The 14,622-nt window shown below is 35.3% G+C and overlaps 1 protein-coding gene across 5 annotated transcripts in view; it reads right to left on the reverse strand.

Moving 5' to 3' along the window:
* HERC1 (HECT and RLD domain containing E3 ubiquitin protein ligase family member 1) overlaps window positions 1-14,622 on the reverse strand; it is a 183,025-nt gene that overhangs the window by 86,431 nt on the left and 81,972 nt on the right. For all 5 annotated transcript variants that reach the window (XM_072738754.1, XM_072738751.1, XM_072738753.1 and 2 more), the window contains exons 20-25: window positions 14,029-14,143; window positions 13,820-13,940; window positions 11,523-11,694; window positions 8,708-9,020; window positions 8,124-8,244; window positions 3,003-3,054 (exon numbers count right to left, since the gene is read on the reverse strand). In XM_072738754.1, the coding sequence (XP_072594855.1) occupies window positions 3,003-3,054; window positions 8,124-8,244; window positions 8,708-9,020; window positions 11,523-11,694; window positions 13,820-13,940; window positions 14,029-14,143 (894 nt within the window). The remainder of the gene's footprint in view (window positions 1-3,002; window positions 3,055-8,123; window positions 8,245-8,707; window positions 9,021-11,522; window positions 11,695-13,819; window positions 13,941-14,028; window positions 14,144-14,622) is intronic.

Genomic DNA, 14,622 nt, shown 5'->3' on the forward strand with positions numbered 1-14,622 from the left:
CCTTTTTTTTTTCTTTTTTAAAGATTTTTTTTTAATTTTTTTAAAAAATTTTTTATTTATTTATGATAGTCACAGAGAGAGAGAGAGAGAGAGAGAGAGAGAGAGAGAGGCAGAGACACAGGCAGAGGAAGAAACAGGCTCCATGCACCGGGAGCCCGACGTGGGACTCAATCCCGGGTCTCCAGGATCACACTGGGCTGAAGGCGGCGCTAAACCGCTGAGCCACCCGGGCTGTCCAAATTCTAGTATTTCCAATGCCAAATACTGAAATGATAGGCACAAGTCACTCCCAAGGAGCAGTTTCTGGAAGTACAATAAGAGCAACTAAAAAGTATATACAACCAGTAATTGTTACTGATATAACCATTTAACTTCAGTAAATGGGACATAATTAACCGCTGTTATAGCTAATTTTTATTAGGTTTTAATAACTCAGGACCACCAAGACTAATTATTATAAAAGCTATATAAGGGGAAAAGTTTACATTTCCTCCTTAAAATATTAGAAAGGGGTTAACAAGTGTGTAGAAGAATTCTCACTTGGCTGGACATTACTTTTCCTCCACTGCTCAAGTTAGAATCACAACACCTAAATGGCCCTAAACAATTCTCAGACATGGTAGGCTCATTTGCCCTACTGAAGATAGGCATACTAAAGGCTTATGGCATCTGGTCCATATTGGCAATAAATAATGAAAAAGTAGGATAGCTTGTTTTACCATTATTTAAGAGCAAAACAAAATTTAAAAACCACTGTGGTTAGAAGGTAGTCATTAAACATACATGATCTTTAAAAAAAAAAAATTCCTTTCAAAATATATTCTCCTAAATGTATTTTCAATGTCTATTTCTTTAAAGAAAGAAATCCATAATAAAACTAGCAAGTGTACATTTTCATTGTTTAATCCACAAGCTCTAGGATTCATTAGATTGAAAACTACTTATTTTTGCTGTCCTTCCTAAAATAGTATTTCTACTTTCTAGTCACCTATTCCTAGGAACAAAGCCATCAGCAGATTCTTCTCTGAGAACATTAAAATGTAATGATTACTAAACTGGCACCATATTAAGTGATATCATAAAAATTTATATAACTAGTTTGCCTCCTTATCATAATTTCCTAAGGGGGTAATTAAAAAAAAAAAAACTTTTCCCATGAGGTCATGTTTCCAACAAAATAAATTCTAACAGGTAAATAGATTTCAGTACTACCTTGAGCTTTTTGGAAAAGGTGGTTTATCCACAAACAAAACTAAGATTAACGGTTTAATTCATTTGTATTTACTTAGATCTAAACCTACAGAAACTCCACATCTACATATAGGATAATTATTTGAAAACTTGAACAGGTAGCAACTCTAAGAAAATAATTCTTAAGTGTTAATCATAATTTCTCCTAAGTAATTTACACTTGAATTCTAGGCTATGCTTAATTCAAAGATAAATATACCATTTTCTATTTTTTTTTTTACCATTTTCTATTTTATTCTACACATTACTTTGCCACATGCTATCACTGCTCATATAGACTAAATCCCATATTTGTATTTCCATAAACAAGATAAGGATTTGAGAGAAAAGAACAATTTTAGCTAATGGACTATCATATTTAAATATAATTAGTATAGTTGGCGGCTCTTTAACTACAGACTGGATCCCTTATGCTACTAAGTCTGGAATCATCTTCTCTCTAGCACCAAATGATATGCATTCATTAATAGAAATTTTAGCAACAAGGTTCACCTGAATTAACCAAAAATTTAATTCTTAAGTCAGGTGGGTTAAGGAAAAGGATTCTCTCGCTAATCATGGCACATGAACTGCCAATTTTCAAAGAATTAGAAAATAATAAAGTACATATTGCACATTAAACATTATTTAATTTTCTTCATATCACAAATACCTTAAAATTTTTTAGAAACCCAACAGCTATGTTATACTCTCCAAAGACTTTCCAAGAAAGAAATTTCTAGTGATTATTCCTAATATTTCTGAAAAATTATTCTCTGTATTTTAATTATAATTAAAAGACAAAATATTGTCATATTTTATTCTATAGAAGTACCAACATTTCTTCTTCTAAGTTATAAACACAAAAATGAAAAAACTGTGCATTTCTTCCCCTTATTCCTTAGTTTTCCCTCATTTCTCAGTTTTTCTCCTATGGGGGGAACCTAACATCCTGCCAAGGAAGCTATGAAGTGAAGGGTTTCCTTTTGAAGTACAGAAGATTTAATATCATAGGAAAAATATTTTGCCACAGGCTTTTAAAAAATTGCCACTAGTGCCAATTTTAGACATCTCACATTTTCACACCTGCAGTATAAATGGGTTTAATAAAAGTGTCAATTAATAGAGAATAATATTTGGGACAGTTTTCAGTTTTCCTTAATTTAGATTCTCTGAAACTGCTGTCCTTTCCATATATTTGTATATACAACCAAGAGTTTAAGTATATTATTCACTAAGATAGAGCTTCTAACAAACAAGCTTAATTAATGCCTGATAGCACTCTAAAACTTTTCCTCATGGGAAAATTTCTGCCTAGAAATCCTAAGTTCATGCTTTACATGCTTTATCTTAAGCAGCACAGAGGAAAAAAAGTGGAAACTTTCTAAAGTGTGTATGCATATGTAGGAGGGTGAATGGAGGAGAGTTCTCCCTGAAACACCTTTTCAACTATGGCAATTATACCAGTGAACTAAAACATGGCAAATCATGTACATAACCCCCATAACGTAAAGCACTGCTTCTGGAATTCCATAGGACTTTTTACAAAGTCAAAACACATGACAAATGAGAAACAGAACTGATTATTAATCCTAGACATTTCTGTATTTTAAAAGGGTATATATTTTAAAGAGAATGATCTTCCTTTTAAGTCTTTCAAGATGTTTCTAAATTTGTTTCTGCAATAATGCTTCAATGACAATCATATCTAAATCATCAGATATAAAAACAGCTACTTTATTTAACCAGATTTTCAATTTCTTAATACCTACCTCTCTTTCTATGAGATGATGCCAAGTCCAAATCAACATTTCGTCTTCCACTCTATTAAGTTAAAAATAAACAATAAAATTTAGTTGTTTTATATAAGTTTTAATATTAGAATAAAAATATATATAATTATAGCAATGTGCTACTTACTCACTACTCAAATAAGACATACAAAGTCCTTAAAAACCCACTGAAAACAGCTCTAAGAAAGCCCAAGTATGTAACTCTCAGATACTAAAAAACAAAGTCAAGGTATACACTAACAAACATTACAAAGTAGCAGAAGTTTTTCTTTGTTGTCATGTTTTCTTCTTTGGAACCTTTGTCTTTTATTTTCCAAATACACTATGATCTTATTAATACCCTCTAGATGTCTAAAGCTCCCAGTAGTAAAGTCCCATTCTCAAAAATTATTACTTGCCCTATTCTCAACTTACATTCTTTTCAAAAGCCCCACTAGTCTTCACTAGGTGTTTAGAGGAAGATAATCTGATGAATCCATACTAATAGAAAAATAACAGTCCTAAACCTTCTAGCAGTATTTTAAAAGATTTTAAAATGTTTTTAAAAGCCTGTTAAATACAGAAATCTCAAATTGGTGAAACTGCAGACTGTTATAAAACAATGAAGGCTTTCAAGAAGAAGTATATTTCCATTGGGGCGGGGATATAGGCAACTATCTACTTTGCTCATGCAGCCAACCAAAGACAACCCATAGACAGTTTATTTTTGCACAGACTTGACATTATAGTCTTAGGAATTTCATTTGTACTCTATCACACAATAAAAAAAATTGTGGCAAAGAAGAAAGGCTGAAGAAATGACAAAATAGATTGATTTAGGAAATGCCATTATAGAAAATTATAACTTGGTCACACACAGACACATGTACCTACACTGTGGATAAACACATTTTGTCTTACACACACACACACACACACACACACCCCAAAAATAAGTATAGTGTCAGATCATTTGGTGCTGGACAAAATACCAAATGTCAACAACAGCTCCTGAAGACATCAGGCAATAAATAAAACATTTCTATCACACAGTACCTTCGTCATGAGGGTTCATGGAAGAATTTTATCTCAGGCCCCAGAACCAGAACTTTCTGTGTTTCCCTTGAACAACTGGTTTGTTTCTATCTTTTAGACACTGAATCATGTAAGTCATTATTTGCTCTTCCTATTTGGTGATCCACTTTTAGCAGGACATCACATGGTATGTGCTGAGGTGTATACTTCTGAGAGCTTTAATTCTCATCTTCTTTTAGCCCTAATTCACTCATCTAATTTATGTTTTTATAAATTATTTATTTTTAAATACTAAATCAAATCCTTTGAGAAATAAGGGGGAGAAGGAATAGATATTATAGTACAAAATGTTGGTATGACAACTAACAAATAGTTAAACTTAGGTTTAATTAACTTTGTTGAGGTTTTTCTGTTTACTAAAAGAAGCATATAGTATATCATGTAACACTCTTTTTTTAAAAAAGATTTTATTTATTTGAGAGAAAGAGAGAGTGTGTGTGTGAGTGAGCATGAGCAGGGTTAGGAGGAGACAGAGGGAGAAGCAGGTTCCCAGCTGAGCAGGGAGCCTGACACAGGGGCTTGATTATAGGGCCTCATGACTCGAGCTGAAAGCAGATGCTTAACCGACTGAGCCATCCAGGTGCCCCTCACGTAACACTCTTTATAAAAGAAAGATAAAGATGGAACACTTGGGTGGCTCAGTTGGTTAAGCATTTCGTGGTTTTGGCTGAGGTCATAATCTCAGGGTCATGAGGTCGAACCCTGCATCCACCTCCACAATGAATGCAGAGTCTGCTTGATATTCCCTCCTCTTCTGGAGAAGAGGAGAAATCTGCCCCTCCTATTCTTCCCCACCCACTCATGTTTGTGCTCTCTCTCTCTCAAATAAAATAATCTTTAAAAAAAATAAGGAAAAAAAAAGATAAAGACTTAGTATTAACTGGTTAAATTTAGTTATTTTAAGAAAGCATTTCATCCACTCATAATTCAGGATAAATGAAATACTACTAGATATCAAGGATATGAATGGTAATCCTGAATAACCTCAAACAGAAGAATAATATATTTTAGTTGGATTAACCCAAACTGCCCCCACTGCTTGTTCCCCTTCACTTATACCAAGGTCTCTAAACTGAAGGCTTAACCCAGGTCTCCTTTCATCTGCAAAAAAAACCTGCTCTAGTTCTAGACTTTCCTACCTTTCACAACACTATCTTTCTAAACATTCCATGAGGAAAGATGATCAAGAGCAAATCTTTTTCAAAAATGAGCTTACTCATCTTTTAAAAATTGTATAGAATCTAAATGAACAATTTTGGCAGTTAAATCTCAGGGGCAACACACCTCTACTGATCTTTCCGTTATGTTTTGAAAACATAATTTTTTTTTAAAACATAATTTCTAAACGTTTTAAATTATATTACCAAACTTGTTCTGCACAACAACCCAGTTGAAGCCAGTACAACAAGTAGTTTTATTCCCCATTTCAAAGATAATGAGGCAAGGGCTCAGAAAAGTTAAGCTTCTTGCCCCAAATCTAAATCAACTGTAAATCTTAAACTTATTGTGACTAAGTCAGATTTCATTGTTTGTTTTCTAAAAGTATGTTGCTTTTGGGATGCCTGGGTGGTTCAGTGTCATGATTCTGGGGTTCTGGGATTGAGTCCCTAATCAGCTCCCCACAGGGAGCCTGCTTCTCCCTCTGCCTGTATCTCTGCCTCTCTCTGTGTCTCTCATGAATAAATAAATAAAATCTTTAAAAAAAATAATAGTAATAAAAATAAGAGTATGTTGCTTTAACTACATCTATCCTCATCTTTTATCTTTTCAATAAAAATGAGTTATCAATCTTTTACAGTATGCTTTGCATATTATTAAAGGTGGCACTAAACCGCTGAGCCACTGGGGCTGCCCCAAAGACCTGAATTAAAGTGTAGAAAGGACAGAATGGGCACCAAAATTTGACCAAAATAGATTAGACAGCAATTCAGTCATTTAAAAAATAATTTAGGGGCAGCCCGGGTGGCTCAGCAGTTTGTCGCCACCATTAGCCCAGGGCGTGATCCTGGAGACCTGGGATTGAGTCCCACGTCCGGCTCCATGCATGGAGCCTGCTTCTCCCTCTGCCTGTATCTCTGCCTCTCTCTCTCTCTGTATCTCTCATGAATAAATAAATAAAATCTTTAAAAAAAAAATAAACAATTTAGTGACTGCCTATAGGTGCTTGCAATACAGCAATAAATGAAGCAGCAAAAATTCCTGCCCTCAAGGAGCTTATATTCTAATGTTGGACAACAGAAACTTATTGATAAACAAAAATAATAAGTGCGGGGCGGTGGTGGTGGGGGGACCAGTAAAGCAAAGTGGACAGGGAGTGAATATGAGGAAAGGAGGGCAAACTGCAAATTTAAATAGAGGAGTCAAGGCAGGCCTCATTGAAAAAGTAGCATCAGAATGAAAGTTGAAGTGAGGGAATTAGCCAGGCAGACAACAGTATTCTAGGGGGAAGAAAGGGTCAGGTAAAGATGATAAGGAGAAGTTGTGTGGTATGGTCACAAAAAGGCCAAGATGCCAGTGTTATAGAAGGAGAGTCATCAATCAAGGACAGTAGTAGAAGAGATCAGAGTGATAGTTGGGCCAGCAAACATAGAGTCTTATAGGCCCTTCTAGGTTTTGTACACTGAGAAAAAGTGAAGTCATTGGAGATTCTGAGTAGAGAAGTGACATGATTTGTGGTGTAAGATTACAACAGGGTGGGGAAACTAGATAATGAGACTAATCAGAATGGAAATATAAACAGAGAAATCTCAGAAACTGTAAGCCTGGGAAGTGAACTGGGAGCACAAGATACAAATGGTAATGAAGAATAAAAGGAAGAAAAACAAAACATCATGATACAATGAAACCTGCTTAAAGACACAGCTAAGCCTTCTTTAGAGGAGGAATCTTTTATGTTTTTACATAACAGCTTTCTGTTCATGTACCACTTTATACCTTTCAAAAATATTTTCACATCCATCATCTCAATTCATAAAACAGAGAAATTTCATAGCTAAAAATGGAGCTTAGAGACGACTCAGTCCAAAAAACCAGTTTCTATTTGAACTGTCATGTGACATGACCAGTCTCACAGCTGTTCAGAAGTAGAATCAAAGCCAGATGCCAAGTCTCACATATTGCCATAAACACAACAGGCACTAATTGTAATGACTAAACAATTCTCTGGGACACAATTCTCTGGGTCCAGAGAAGTCAATTAATAAATATAGATTATTCATGTACAAGACAGAGAAACAGCCAAAATGAATAGCTATGAACTCTAAGTTCAAAGCTACTCAAATAGAAGCAATCTCTTAGACAGGTTTCACACTATAATTTACCTGTCCCACTATAGCATATTTTACTTCCTGCTTCTTAGGTAAATCATCATCTCACCTGCAGTCCAAGTCCTGGGTTTTTTGGGTAGGTAACTAAGAGCTATTGAAAGATTTCAAATAGAGCTATAAACAGACTTGTGAAATGTAGAAGATGGGCACAAAATATGAGGTTTGAGCCTTCTGGATTAGTCTAAGCAAAAGAGAAGGAGAGTTTGAAACAGAACAGTGGCAAAAGGGATAGAAAAAGGACATATTAGAAACAAATTAAGGGTAAAATTTTCAAGACTTGACTAACTGAACTGCAGGGAGTATGGGAATTTACAAATTTTCATCAAAAGATGAATCCTGGGTAGTTAAGAATATCACCTACTAATACAGGAAATACAAGACAAGAAGATTTGAGAGAAAGATGAATTTATTTTTGGATAGGTTAAAATTGGGATAACCTCACTTTCAGGTGGAATGTCCATCAAGAAGTCAGATATATGAATTTGGAGTTTAAGAAGTCAGAGTTAAAGACAGAAATCTGAGAATAATTAACATATAGATGGTAAATATCAGTGCAGTACAGCTATCTTATTTCTCTTAAAAGTTCTTTTTTAAAAAGCTCTTATATTTCTAAGACAAACATATATTACTGTAACCAAAGTCTTACGTATCTATATCCCGAAAATAAAAATCCCTCTTTACTGAATCTGGGTATACCTACCAGTGCATAACCCTCTTCATCTGATTCAGGCTGAGACAAGTCAGATTCACTCCTCGATTTGATCAGTCTATAATTTGGACTTGTGTGGACTAGCCGGCTCTCTGCAGTAAGACTTTCACTCCTGTCTCACATGCACAAAGAAAAGTTTTCCAATTTGGATGGTTAGTGAACATAAAATTGAATGGAACTAGCAGCACAGAGATAATACACACACAATGATAAGTAATCATATCTGTCAGTGGGAAATCCTGACTCTTATATAAGCACAAAACCCTTTATAGTTACATTAACTTGCATGCCACTAAATTACAGAGATGCAAATAACTTCCTGTTTGTCAACTGCTATTGTTTATATGTATGAAAAATTATGCCTCGTTTCATCAGAAATGTATATTCCAGGCTGAGTCAATATCGCTCTTTATATTACTTCATTACATTAATATGTTATTTCACCCTAGTCAATTTGTATTTCCTCCCCCATGTCTGTATTAATTTCAGAAGACCACTACAACTTTGAGAATCAAGTATTTCAGTGCATAAAGTAACAAAGTCAAGTAATATTTTAAGTTTCTAGTCAGTCCCACCTGGTCATAAGTCCACCCCCTTCAGAAGCACTTGTTGAAGGTTGCTGCAACTGTCCTTCTTCCTTTCGCTTCTGAAGCTCATCAATCACAGGACTTACTCCTAATATTAACAGGGCACACCGATGGATCACAGAGTTGCAGGCAGCAGTGTATACATCCTGACCCTCAGGAAGGTCTGTGCTGACCCTTCGCTCTTGCTGAGACTGAGGAGGTGGATCATCAGCTCGAGTCCCAGACCCTGCCCCACTGTTCATTCTATCTCGATCTCGACTACGAGCTACTTCACGGGCTGAGAGGAAACACTGAAAGATTTCTGTAACATGCAACACAAAAACAAGGTCTTAACACATGGGGAGAGAAGAGCAAAGAAAATAACAATAAAAATAGTCATAAAGTTTGGATCAAAAACTTACTGAAAGAGGGAAAAATTATTTTTAGACATTAATGCAGATAGTAACTAAGTTAAAACTATATTAAACATGTAAAATAATTAACTTCTCACAAAAATTACAACAGGAAGTACCTATGCCTTTACAGAATTTAGATTTGATTTATTCTATTTCTACTCTTATTAATGAGTTAGATCACTGCTTTCCAAATTGTGGCCCCAGACCAGAAGTATCATTATCTGGGTACTTGTTAGAAATGCAAATTACTGGGCCTATCTCAGACCTTCTGATCAGAAACTGAAGGCATGGGGCCGGCAATCTCTGTTTTAGCAGGCCCTCCAGCTGATTTTGAGCTCCACTAAAGTTTCAAAACTACTGGGTTAGATAAAAATAATTGCATATTGGGATCCCTGGGTGACTCAGTGGTTTAGCGCCTGCCTTTGGCCCAGGGCGTGATCCTGAAGTCCCGGGATCGAGTCCCATATCAGGCTCCCTGCAGGGGGCCTGCTTCTCCCTCTGCCTGTGTCTCTCCCTCTGCCTGTGTCTCTGCCTCTCTCTCTCTCTCTCTCATAAATAAATAATCTTTAAGAAAAATAATTGCATATTTCTGAAATGTTCATGACCTCAGTATGAAAATATCAGGTTACAAAAGAAACATAAAATCTAAGTTGTATTAAAGTCTATATATATAATTCCTGACAGCTACACTTTGCTATATCTCAAACACATCTAAAAAGTACAGCCACTAATGTTCTTTGCTGAAACATAATATGGTTATACTATACAGCCAAGATTGCCTCCAGAGTCAAGTGGCATCATCAAGAATGTCTTATCTGATACCAACCTTTCCCAATTCACAAGTACAAAAAGTCACTAGGTTTTAATAAGGTTCTGATGCAGTGGTAAATACTTCACAATAGGAAAATAACTTTTTGCTCAAATTTGAAATGAAGACACTATTCTTATTGGGAATTCAAGCAGAAACGTTGGTAAATTACTGATTCATCTGTTGATAATGAAGTACAAACTTTAAAAATGGATTTTATATGTGTATTTTATAGAATTATTATGACAATATTTTCATATGCTGTTTAAAGTCTCTTCTGTAAAAATCACAGTAACAAACTTAGAGTACAAAGCTGAAAATCAGTTAAAGTAATTAAGAGAATGGTCACTAGAGTTTTGGGCAGATTTCACTCTAATTCCAGCTACTATAACCATGGCCCTAGCACATAATTTTGTCTCCTTAAACCTCAGTTTGCTCATCTTTAACATAGGTTAAGTACTAGAGTGCATCTCATTAGACTGTTGTGAGGATTATCAGCTTATCTATGAGAAGCATTTGACCCAGTGTCCAGCAGGTAATATAAGTGCTCAAAAACCATAGCTGCTTTAAGAATTACTGCTCCCTGGATGACTATTACACTTTCTTTTACTATAATTGAGGGTTATATTTTGTTACTGTGTTTTCCCCTCTGGACTTTGCTTTCCAGAATTTCTAAACTAAGTTTTAAGTTTAACTGCAAAGGTTCCCTCAGCCTAGGTTTTTAAAATATAATTATTCTCCTTCCCCATCTCCAGTCCCCTTTTTCCTCTTGTTTTTTTAATGGTTTTTGGTTTAGGACCATCTCCCTAAAAGAACACAAAGAAATTGATAGTAAAGTGTCAAACTGATTGATAGATACTGACAATCCCAATACCAAACACATAGCTAGTCATAATGTTCTAGTCTACAGAGTGAATACACATTTTAACCTGAAAGAGCCAAATCACTCAAAAGATACTAACAAGTGATTAATAGTATTGCTATTTCCTTTTAAACATCTAAATTATTATCTTTAAAAATTATCTGTTGCCTTGGAATATACAAGTATGAGAAGTATTATTCACCCAGCCAACAGTATTCTTACATATATTCTTGTTCTCTATTGACAATGGCAGTACAGTCAGTGGATGAAATTTATAATCTTAAAAGTGTAAACATACAAAAAATAACAAGGTTCTCCTAGTAAGCGCAGAAAGGATCTCTCTTCCTCACCATGCAGAGGCCGGTCAGGCCAATGGACAAATTGGCACCCTCCAAAACAAACTCTGAATGACCTTATCCAGTCACTCATGGGCATCATTTCATGCATAAGACTCAGTGGAACAATTACTGTTTCTAAAAGCCTGCTTTCAGAACTTTTCAGCACAAAACAGGTAATCCAATAGTTCGAAATGGAACTAGCAGAGTTTTAAGAACTGAAACATTAGGTGATGTAAATTTTGATTAGGTGATGTAAATTCTGATCAATATTGTACAATAATGTACAATATTAGATCCTTTTTGAAAAACCAGAGAGAAATTTTTGCCTTTCTCTTCTCCAGTTTCCCTAACAGAAAGAATGCCACAATGTGTATCTGTGAAGGAAGAAGGGTGTACTCACTGCCAGCTGTCATCACTTCATGTTCCCGTTCTTCTTCTTCATCCTCCGGCTCAGGATGCCCCTCTTCCCGGTCTCGCTCAGCCTGTTCTTCCATTTCAGCTTCTTCATCAATGGTCCGAGTAAATGAATGCTCCTGAGGGTCAACATCTGCAGAGTCCTGGTTTTCTGAGATCTAAAGAAATAATACTATACTAAATATATTTTTCAAAAACTTGGAAAACTTTATTAAAAACCTTGATTTTTATCATGGAAAATACTGCTAATATCAGTAACACATGAATTTTTACTCCAACTACCCTAAAGATACACTGGATAAATCTGAAAAGATTAGAAAGAATATACGTACACAAGATATGTAAAGAGACTACCCCTACGCCCTCCTATCTTCAGTATCTAGATTAGAATGTCATGTTATATAAGTTGACTCAAATTTATATTGCTATTCAGCTATAAATTCCTAGAGGTGCAACTTAAAGATGAGTGTAAAACCAAGCATAAAAGGTAATTTAAGAACACAAATTTTTATACCATTCAGTCTTCCTCAAGCTGTATATGTTATTACCACTCTGTATAAATGTTTAACAATTCTAATTTAAAACAGTATTTCTTTTAACTTTTTTTTGGTGAGAATATTTAAGCTTTACTCTCTTAGCAATTTCAAATATACAAATAGTACCGGTTTTTTTCTTTACTTTGTTTTCCCCTGAAGAAACCAAAAATTAGAAATCTGATAAGGATGATATTAATTTTCTTTCCTATAGTAGTTAAGCTACCTAGCAGTCTCCTGGAGGACAGAGTCCTTGTAACAGATGTTAAGAGCGTCACAAATACTGTAATAGTATATATCATCTCCCTCACAAATTTTAGTATAAAGTACAAGTGAAATATTTTATTTAATGAATACAAGTTATTTTGTGATTGTGTAAGTCACTTATCCCTATAATGTGAAGTTTCAACTCTGAAACTCAACAAAATGGCAAATTAATACATTCATGGACTTTCAAGGTCACTAACAAATAGATCCACAAATATTAAATCAGTGCAGGCCAAAAGAATACTATAATTCAAATGCAGAGATAGAGTCTGGTTTTTAAAATCTAAATCTTAATGACAAGAATACAAAGCATCTAATGTATAAAGCTTTAAAGTAAGCATTTCTGAAGGCAATGTATTATCCAAGTTTATAATTACAGGATCATGTTATCAGAATTACCAAGCACTTTAGAAATCACCTATTTTTGTTGGAAGAGTAGCTTTGGAGCATTTTTTTTTTTTTAAGAGAGAGAGAACGTGCATGAGAGTGCAAGCAGGGTGAGGGACAGAGAGACAGACAGAATCTCAAGTAGGCTCCAAGCCAGTATGGAGTCCTACACAAGGGGTTCAGTCTCACAACCCTGATATCATAACCCTGACTGAGATCAGGACCTATGCTGATATCAAGAGTTAGACACTTAACTGACTGACCCACCCAGGCATCTCACTTTTGGAGCATTCTTAATAAGAGGTTTCAATCTTAAACACCAGTGGTAGACAACTCTAAGAAGGCGCTTTTCCTTATATTCAGCTAACAATGATTCTTCATTCAATTTTTTAAAAAGATTTATTTATTCATGAGAGAGAGAGAGAGAGAGAGAGAGAGAGAGAGGCAGAGACACAGGCAGAGGGGAGATCCTGGGTCTCCAGGATCATGCCCTGGGCCGAAGGCAGGTGCTAAAGCGCTGAGCCACCCAGGAATCCCTCTCCATTCAATTTTTCTCCTTTGGTGTTACCTATGCCCTCTGGAACAAGAAACACTTATTTCCTCTCCTACAGGGAAGCTTTATTTTTAAGGCAGCTATCACGTGACTCCCTTTTTCATTTCCCTAGGCTAAACATTTTTGACACTTCCAGTTCTTATATAAGATGACTTTCAGACATTTCAAAAATCCAAGGTAGCTCTTGTTAATGTCCCTCATAAATTATAACACCCCAAATTAAACAGGATCATTCAAATATAGTCTGATCAGCATAAAATAAAGGAATACTTCATATGATGTGCACAGCCCAATTTGTTAGTATTTACACAGCCTATGAATATACAAACTCTCATAGCAGCCATATCGTTTGATAAATATAGGGTTAAATAGACCTGAAATCTTTTACTCACCCAATTTTTTCACCATATAAAGAAGTATGTATTCAATATTTATTGAATATCTGCAATAATCAAGGCACATTTTCCCCCCTCACATAAACCAATATGGAGCTATCTCTCACAGCTTGCAGAAAAACAGAAATTAACTGATTTCCAACTTTACCCATCTGTCTCGTGATGATGACCTGGTCTGAATAAGTTCAAGGTTCTTGCAAGCAAGTAAACGACTTCGAACTTTGTACACACAACGGTACACTTCTGATAAGCTTTTACCAGGTTGATATCTAAATAAAGAACCAAAATAGAAAAGTTACCTAATTTCTAACATCATGAGAGCAAATATTTGTCTGAGGATAGTTTTAAGTTACTTGCCGGCTTTCTCCACATGCTTGGCTAAGTAAATTTGTGTGTTTCAGAAGAGCTGCAAGAACAAATCTAGACACGGTGTCCAAGAGTGACTCATTACTTAAAGTTGCACTGTCCCAATCTGAAAACAAAAATGATGCATTGACATTTAAAAGGGTTCAGAATACAGTTCAGAGTAATTTAATAGTAAATGTAATCCAGTATCTGAATGTTACCATTTTCCTAAACATTGTTTAACAAATGTACCTACTAGAAACCAGACACTGTTCTGTGTGCTAGGGATATAGCAGTTAACAAACAAAACTAAGTCCCTGATCTCAGAGAAGTTATTTTCTAGCTGCTGGTGTGGGGAGCACCAATAAATATAAACATTAATATGATAGAAAAGTGCTATACAGAAAAATAAAGCAGGGTAAAGAAAACAGGGAGTACCATACTGTGTGAGATTACTATTTTACATAGGCTGGTTTGCAAAGGTCTCGGACAAGGTACAGGTGAGCAGAGATGTAGACAAAGTCAGGGAAGGTGCCATACAGAAATAGTCTCCCCTCAGGAAAAAACTAGTGTAGAAGCCCTGAGGGTTCAAGAAGGCCACTATGA

The sequence above is a fragment of the Vulpes vulpes genome, chromosome 15 (assembly GCF_048418805.1).
Source record: "Vulpes vulpes isolate BD-2025 chromosome 15, VulVul3, whole genome shotgun sequence".
Lineage (NCBI taxonomy): Eukaryota > Metazoa > Chordata > Mammalia > Carnivora > Canidae > Vulpes > Vulpes vulpes.